At 44.1% G+C, this 9170-nt stretch overlaps 1 protein-coding gene across 1 annotated transcript in view; it reads right to left on the reverse strand.

Annotated features, from left to right (window-relative positions):
- Positions 1–8757: 8757 nt before the first annotated feature.
- LOC147893075 (uncharacterized) overlaps positions 8758–9170 on the reverse strand; it is a 1997-nt gene continuing 1584 nt past the window's right edge. The window contains exon 5 of the mRNA XM_087387506.1: positions 8758–9121. Coding sequence (XP_087243632.1) covers positions 8945–9121 — 177 coding nt within the window. The 3' untranslated portion in view covers positions 8758–8944. The remainder of the gene's footprint in view (positions 9122–9170) is intronic.

Below are 9170 nucleotides of genomic sequence, written 5' to 3' on the forward strand. Positions count from 1 at the left end.
GAACAAGAAGTCTGGCAAGAAACCAAAGACCAAAGAGTTCAAAGAAGGCGAGAAGTCTATTAGGTTTGAAACTTTTAATGGCCAGTATGGCCAAACAGAAAAAGCCATGCAATTCATTACACAATTTGATGCAACTTTTGGCCCGTAGAGATATTCAAAGTCTTTAAAGCTGCGCATGGTTAGTTTACACCTAACAACTACATCTAGTGCATGGTGGAGCGCACAGACTACAGCTGGCACTGCTCCAAGAAAGTGAAAGGGCTTCAAGAAAGCCTTCTACAAGTAGTTTATGCTCAAGCAATTCAAAGACCATATTCTTATTGCCTGGAATAGCTTGCATATGGATGCATCACATACAATCAAGACCTATAGCCAGATATTTTGGATGCATTTTTGCAAATCACTCCCTTCAAGAAGATTTCGAAGAAGACCCAAGTAAGAAAATACACATTTGGTTTGACGCCAAAGATACAGGCTATGGTTAGTACCCAGTGCCTTGTACTTGCTCTTTGATGAAAACTTCACTGCAAGTGCTTGTGTGTGCTCTTCACCCTTTCTTAAAGTCTTCTTTCTCTCTTCTTATAGAGCATTGATGATGCCCTCTAGCAAAGAGCTTAATTTTTAAATTCAACTTAGAAGTATGAGAGGTAGCACCAAATAACACATCTAACTTATGACAGGTCTCAGAGGGGGATTCCAAATCAAAAATACGATGCACATAATCATCTCCCAATCCTAAAGCAATGAGTGCACAAGCTTTCTCTAGTCTTTTAGCATCTGCAGGTATAGTTAGAGAAGACTCACATACCTTTCCTTAAACTTAAATTGTAGTGGATTCAACTTCTTGTGATGATTGATTCCCTGGCTTGACCAAGTCCCACAAATTCTCTTTCATAAGCACAAATTTAATTCTCATTTGCCAAGTGTGAAAACATTGGCCGTTGAACTTGTCTATTTTAAAGGTGACCATTGAGAGGGTCTTACCTTTATAATCAGGCAGTGTCTACTCTCTTACAGAGGGTCAATCTTTCTAAACAAAGAAGTCTCCCTCACCATACAAATGCGAGTGATTTTTCTCAAAAAATCCTAAATTCTTGGCATAGAAATATCCATTTGGCTTTTCCCAAAGTCTCTTGCAAGGAGTTTTCTTTACCTTGATCTTTTTCCTTCTTGTTGACTTGGACTTCTTCACATAGTTCTCGTTAGAAGAACCACAAGAGCTAGTCATGGTTACAACTCAAATGCTCATCAACAATCATAGTGCATGTGTATCATCTTTAAATCGAAGCAGATACTCACAATGGAATAAAACATTATAAGAGAGTATTTGAACCAAAACACCAGCATTAACTGAGAATCTTCTGTTAATGAATCATCCCTAACCTTGCATCAAGCATTCAACAATCAAAAATGCCCAAAATTGTAGTGTAAAAAATAGAGTAATTTGAAGGGCTTGATTCAAGCTCTATGAAGCATAACTGAAAGGGCTTTTTATGCGTAATTAATACTCTTATACCTGAGAATATTCACCTAGGAGGACTGCCCAAAAAATGCCAAGAAGTGCTCATGAGAATATCGTCTTCTCCTACTAGTCTTTGTGTGAATTCTCCTTGCTCCAGCAAGCATTTGGACTCAAACTTCAACACAAGGTAGCTTGTGGCATTGCCCACCCGTGGCTAGAACGAATTAGAGAATAGTCACGGCTATGGGTGGAATTACACGAAAGGTCATTGAGCAAAGGAAGTGTCAGCACGAGCGATAGAGACGAAATGTCGAGGAAAGCTTTGAGCCAAAGGTGCGCCCCAAGGGGAGGAAACTTCAGTTCAAAGGGCTCTGGAAATGATCGCGTGAGGGCAGAGAATAGAGCTAAGCAAGCTCTGGAGAGAAAGAGGGCATAAATGAAGAAGAAGGTGGAGGGTGGATCAGAAGATGATAAGGTGGTATTTTGAAGCTAGAATGGGATAAGGGCTCAAGGAGGCTCTAATACCACATGTTGGGAGTGGGAGAGAAGATGGACATCATGGAAGAGAGTGTGGGACCAAGTGCAAAAATGTTCCATTGATTTGAGAGGAAGTCCTCTCTTTTATAGAATGGGAGAGAGAGTGGCCTAGATCATAGGCACCTCTCCTACATAAAAGGAAATCAATCCCTACATCATAGGGGCTCCTAAAATTAAGGCACCTCCCCATGTGGGGGCCTTTGCATTACGTCATCACTTATATCATGGTCTAGACACATTGTGTGCTACACACGCACACACATGATCTAGGACAAACCCTTGATCACACGCACACATGATCATAGGACAAACCCTTGATCACACGCACATGATCATAGGACAAACCCTTGATCACACAATTCCCATCACAATCCACCAATCACTATTCCCTGAAAGATGGGTCTCTAATGAAAGATGATTGCCAGCCACCTCCCTATGCCAGGCAGAGGAATTACAGCAACAACTCAAGCACTAGAGAGGTATTTCTTTTGGCCAGCAATGTGGAAAGATATACATCAGTTTGTTACAAAATGCCTAACCTGTCCGAAGGTCAAATATGACAAACAGAAGGCCCCTGGCCTACTTATGCCTCTTCCCGTGCCTCACGCACCATGGGAAAGTATCGCAATGGACTTTGTTTTTTATTTTCCAAGATCAAAGTCGGGAAATAATGGGATTTGGACTATCATTGATAGATTCAACAAGCAAGCTCATTTCATTCCGGTACACAAAACTATAAAGGCAAATCATATGGCTAAGCTTTTCATGGTACAGATCTTTAAGCACCATGGAATGCCCAAGTCCATTGTTAGTGACCGAGATCCCAAAATGACCAATCTACTCCAGAGAGCTCTATTTGATAATATGGGGACGAATTTGAATTTTTCTTCTTCTTTCCATCCCCAAACAAATGGTCAAAGTGAGGTAGCAAATTCTACAATCTTAGATTTGTTGAAATGCTACATGGCCGACCAAAGTTTAGACTGGGAAAAGTACCTACCACTGGTGGAGTTCGCATACAATAATACAGTTCACAACTCCACGGGGAAAGCCCCCTTTGAGGTCGTCTATGGGAAGGTGATTCTGCCACTTATCTTGAGAACTAAAGATGAAATATTTGTAGCTGATCAGTTTGTCAAAGACCTCTAGACAGCTTTCATCCACGTCCGGACAGCAATTGAGAGGTCTCAAGACAAGCATAAGAGGGTTGCAGATAAGTATAGGAGACAATGACATCGCAAGGAAGGGGATTGGTGGTTTTTAAAGTTCGAGAAAGCTAGGTTCTGCAAGCTAAAAGGCAAGCAAAGAGTGTATGCAAAGCTATCTCCCAGATCCTATGGCCCATTTCAAGTTACAAAAGAGATTAATAAGGTTGCATACAAGTTGGCACTACCACAGCATTAGAAAATTCACAATGCCTTTCATGTGAGTCTTCTAAAGAAATTTAAGGGACTGAAGCCTATAGACCCAGTAACAGAGGATCCACCAAAAGTGGATGAGCTTGAGGAGGTCCTTCAACCAAAACAAATTACGTATCATACTGTACGAAAGGCCCTCATGGCAACGAATTTTACAAGTATCTTGTAAAATTCAAAAACTATTTGACATTGAATGCCAAGTGGATGGATGAAGACATGTTATCTGATCCATCCACAGCTTTTGGATATTTACAAGAAAGCTTTTTAGTTGAGATCAACTGAATAAAAGCCGAGGAGATGTCAAGCTGTGAATTCTCCAAAGTCAAAGTTCTAGTTGATCATTTATTGATCATAATTAATGAGTCCTTCATTTATTTAATTATGTTCAAAGAGTTATATTTATTTGGTCAAAGTATTGGCTTCGATCAAAGATACTTAACCTCGATTAAGTAAGCCTAGCCTCAGTTGAAAAGACTTGGCTTCGACGAAGATGGTTAACTACCATCAACCAAAGAGCCAAAGCGCTAACTTCGGTCAGAGATTGTTAACTTTAGTCAACAAGACTCAGCTTGTGTCAAAAGGGTTAACTTCGGTTAACCAAGGTGTCAACCTCAATTGGAGAGACTTGGCCATAATTAAGGTGCGTCAATTGATGGTCAAGCCCTTAATTATGAACAAGAGGGTTGACCTCGGTCGACTAAAGAATTTGTTCTATGTTATGTGCACATGTTTGCTCTAAGATGCCTACGGTGACTAGGATTAGTCCATAGATTATTATTTGCATGCAAAGTGCTAATCATTAGCGGGTGCTATGGTTATGCGCTTTAGTTAATGATTGTAGGTACCAAGAGGGATTATAGGCCTAGCCTAGCAAGCGACTAAGAATGGCTCGTGTGACCTAGTGCTATACGAATTGCCTTTGAGGCATGTAATAGGAATTAATCTAGAATTTGGAAACCTGGGCATGTTGCCAAAAGAAATGAGCTTTGAGCTCCCTTGTAAATTCTTCATGTTTGAATTTCTTGTAACACAGCTTGCAAGCTGAACTCATGTATTCTAAATTTTCTGAAGCAATAAAGGCCTTCGAGGGATCCAGCCCGACTGTTGTCCTCGGCCCTAGTGTGTTTCCAAAGAGAGAATGAGAGAGTTTCATGTTTCATCCTCTCCGCTCGCCTTCTCTTCCCTCTCCCCCTCCCCTCACCCCTCGCTCAACCTCTCTCTACACTTCACTGCCCTCTATTCGTACACCTCAATGCCTGCATTAGCCGAGACAAGAAGGGGAGAAGCGCCACCAGAAGCGATGAGATCATAGCGCTAAATGCCGTCGACATGTCAGCGATATGGAAAAAAGAGGCAATTTGAAGCTTCCAACAACATTGGGTTAATTATTCACAAGGGGGCTCTCATTGATTGTATAACCTATGTTAATTAATCGCAACTCGACAAAGCTATTATTACTGCTAGCAATTTATTAGCATGTCATTCGACCCATGGGTATTCGTCCACCACCAAGTCATTGACAAGAGGTGTTAGCTCAACTGTGAGAACCCACATGGGGAGAACAAGGGATTAGTAGACCAAGGTAGGCTTTAGAGTTACCTAGAACTGCAAGATGAGCTAGGGTACATCATTAGCAAACAATGTGCACACTTATATCAGTGCAAAACAACACATACAATATACACATGATAGCATGATGACATGGCAACATTGCAAGAGGGTAGTGGATCAATGCCAAGGCTTATTTATAGATCGGCAGTAGAGTAGAAATAGCAATGAGACAAGTCGGCATCAGCAATTGGGGTCGATAGCAACAATAGTTGGGGTCAATAGGCCTCTGATTGCGCTGATCTTGCTTTTCGGTCAACATGTTTTGGAGGGGGTCTAGCACTGAGCTTTGCGCACTCTATCAACCACACTGAAACTTCAGAGATAACGTATGTTGAGAGCATAGTTGTTTTCTAAAGATCTCAGCATTACAAGTATCTTCGATTGTTATTTTACCTAGAGCCTTTGATGATGTTTCTAGATCTCTTTGAGTTGTTTTTCACGCTGGTGGATGATTATGAGCTTCATTATTTCATACAGCACTTCTCTCAGTAAGGAGAGAGAGTGTGTGTGTGTGTGTGTGTGTGTGTGTGTGTGCACGCGCGCGCACGCGCAACTACTTTGTGAGAGTTTAGGAAGAGTTTGAATTCATTTCGTCGCGTAGGGTCAACTGTTTAGTAAGCCCTCAACGCTAACACACGTGTTTGTGGAGAAATTGTTTAGTCTTTGTGGGCTTCCATCTGAGAATGTCAATGATTGTGACCCTATGTTAATGAATCATTTTTGGCATGAAGTGTTCAAGAAGTTTGGACACTAAATTTACAGACAGCGGTTTAATCACATTCTCGAGGATGTGTTTCATGCTTGTGCCTCGAAGGTAAAGATGTGGACGTGACTCGTGTTTGCTGCTCCTACTGTGGTAGAACTCTCCTAGATCACCATGCATCTCCATCAGACTAAGTGGCTGCCCTAGGTGAGGTCCTCTGCTGTCTTCCTGTGCAAGACAATCAGACTCTTCTACAGGATGTAGATCTGCCCCTTTGGGTGATAAGACACCTGCAGACTGAACTGCAATGGTACAGCTTTTCGTGATCTACACTATGGAGTCTGGACTGCTGTGGTGTAGATCCATTGATAGCAGGTGGAAGCTTCTCGACTACCTGGACCTTGAAATGGGGCCATATTTATAGGGCTGGATATCCCCTGAAGTACCCAACTGGTATGGCAGACTGGCCCACCAGTCTGCCACCTACCCCGAGTTGGCCCTCTGCCGACCAGAGACTGTGGTCTGCTGATCAGTCAGTCTGTTGCTGGTATGTGGGACCTATAAAGCCTGCCCCTTGCAGCCCTTGTTGGATGCACCTGTCACTGGCCCTATTGCCCACCTGGCAGCCCTTGCACCTCCTGCAGTACGTCCTGCACCTGCTGCACCAATCTGCCATGGACCTGCTTCACTGCGATTGACGACCAGATCTGACATGGACCTGCTTGACTCCCGACATGCCAACCTGCTTGACTGCCGACCTGCTCAAGGGGCTGCCTCCATACCTTCTGCAGTATGTTTTGCACCAGCCCAGGTATCCGCTTCTTACAGCCATTGGACCTGGTGTGACTGGGCCATGTGGCTGGCCCAAATCAACACTAAGAAGGATCTGTTTGATGTTTGTGCAGCAGCCATCTTACTGGAGTATTGTAAATCCGACAATGAAGTGGGTAACAGATGGTTGCTCTGTTTGCCTTTTTTTTGGGAATCCCTCATGGCACTGTGGCAGCCTCAGCCCATCCCCCTACAGACGGTATTTATCCAAGAAGATGATAGCAAAGGATTGCCAAAGTAAATTTGCAGAACCCCCCCAACACACACACACACAAAAAGAACCTTCTATTAATGCTTGAGAGAAAACCAACCATACAAATCAGCCATCCGTGTGGCGATGATCGTGGAAGAAAGTAAAAAGAAGGCTGGCTGCTGTTCAGCCTGTTTCTAGAGAACCAGGCTCACTACTTGGGGAGTCTCACAAAAATGGGCCAACTACCACGATGAGTCTCAGCACTGATCCATGAATGTGTAGAATACACCTGCACACCAAGCCTTGCATAAACACGCTTGCCTTTCGGTGTTCATCCAAGAACCCATCAGCTGTCACTCCCACGTGGCACGTAAGGTGTAATATCTAAGCCAAATGGCAACAAGGGTGGCTGCCGGAGGTACATGCTGGTCTCCATCACTAATTATAACAGGCCACCCAAATATTCCAAGCAGTAATGTTGGACACCGTCTCGCAAACCCTATCCTTAGGTGAGGGTATAGGTCTCTGACGAGATGGGAGGGATCAAGTCCTGTGGAAAACCCTTTGTCCAATAGTCCTTTATCTTGATCAAAGAGGCATGATGCCCCTCTGTCCACTAGGCCATGCCCCAAGTGAAGTCCCGCTGCATCCTCTATGTCCGAGCCACAATCTAGAGGGTCCCCTGACAAATCCTCTGTGCTAAAAGGCAGCTCCACAAATAATATGGTATCGTCTCGAGAAACAAATGGTACCGTCTCGAGATCTCACTATGCACCAGTGGTGGTACCTCCCATCCACTTGCATCTGCTCCAACCACAGACCAATGGGTGGTCACCGGTTGGGATACCATCCAGAAGAAACATGTACTTCTCTGTAGACAAAGGCTAGTCCACCGGTGGGAACGAAATGTAGTAATGACCTCTTGGGGCACCTGCTGCTCTACACAATTCTGATCTCTTAAAGGAAGTGGCTGCATACAGCTATAGACGCTGGCAAATGAGAAAAAGCGCACAGGGCACCTCTGTAATCCTCTCCAAGTGCCCTGCTGTAGATCGCTAAAAGCACTCACCCGGAATCTCTCCAAGGGGATGGCCCTCCCATAACCAAGGCAGCCATTAAGACTAGCCTTGCCCCAGCGTGACTGGTATTGGATCAATGGTCCATCCCCTGCCCAGATTACCCACAACCCTGATCTCCTGCCACTCGAGCAAATCCAAGGCCCCGTCCAACCCTAAGTCTCTGTTTGCCTCTGGCTGAACTAGACCCCTCGTCCCCACTCTCTAGTGCATGGGGCAGAAGTGCCAATGACTCGATTCACACCAAGGCACATAGACCTCCCTCTAAACTCGGCAATGCCCTCCACAACAAGGGTCATATCATCTGCAAACTCATAGTCAAGTACTTAGCTCGTCCTACCGGATTAGTACGTGCATCCGTATAAAGCCCAGCGCCTGAGAATGGAGGAAATAGCCTAGAGATCTGCCACAAAAAGGAATAAGAATGGGGCTACAGAAAGTAGTCCAAAATCTCTTCATTCAAGCTACAACTGCTTGTAAAGACTGAACGATTTCATTTTAGTCTCTCCATCTAGCTGATGGGGCAACACACCACTTAGGATAGAAAGAATTATCGCAATACCAGCAAGCTCTTCTTCATGACGAGCATAAAACAAAGAAGTTCAACTTTTCCTTTTGACCCAGGTGGCATGCCTGGCTCTTTTTGCAGCAGTGGGTAGCATTTATGTCTAACTACCACTCGTAATTTTAAAGACAATTATTTTGGTGGGGATGGTTTGTAATGAAGGCCATGATTAGACCAACTTAGTCAAGGTTGCTTGGGCCTAGCAGGGCTATATAAGCCTACCTGACTCCCATTGTATGACATTTTGATGTTGACACTCCTATTCTAGTCAGCTCCCTCCCGCTTCCTACCTCCATCCCCCCCCCCCCCTTCTCTCTCCCTGTCCCTCCCTCCCCCCCTCTTACTGCTACTCTGTCCCGCTTCTCTAAATCTGCCCTGTCCCCTTTTCTACAAATCTCTTATCCACTGGTGTTTCCTTACAAAGTTCTACGAATTCATCACAAAGGTTGGTTGGACTTACACTACATAGAAACAGAACCCATACATCCCAAAAATAAATAAATGATCAGATCATGCTCATGCATAGGGTCATTTGTGAGCGTATTGTGTCATGCCACAGCTGCTTTTTTAGGTGAAAAGTCCCCAAGCCTGATTCCAGATCTCTGACCCGGGAATTGCCGATGCTGATCAGCAGCAAATTTCTGGGTAGTCCAGTAAAATACAGGAAGGAAACTCCAATAAAGAGCACCAAGGATTACAGGTGCAGCCACAATCCAGCCAAGAACCTGTGGAAAAACAATGTTATTGAACCATTTGAGGACAACGTTAGTGGAC

The sequence above is a fragment of the Dipteris shenzhenensis genome, chromosome 16 (genome assembly GCF_047967505.1).
Source record: "Dipteris shenzhenensis isolate YYH24624 ecotype China chromosome 16, Dip_SZ_1.0, whole genome shotgun sequence".
In the NCBI taxonomy this organism is placed as follows: domain Eukaryota; kingdom Viridiplantae; phylum Streptophyta; class Polypodiopsida; order Gleicheniales; family Dipteridaceae; genus Dipteris; species Dipteris shenzhenensis.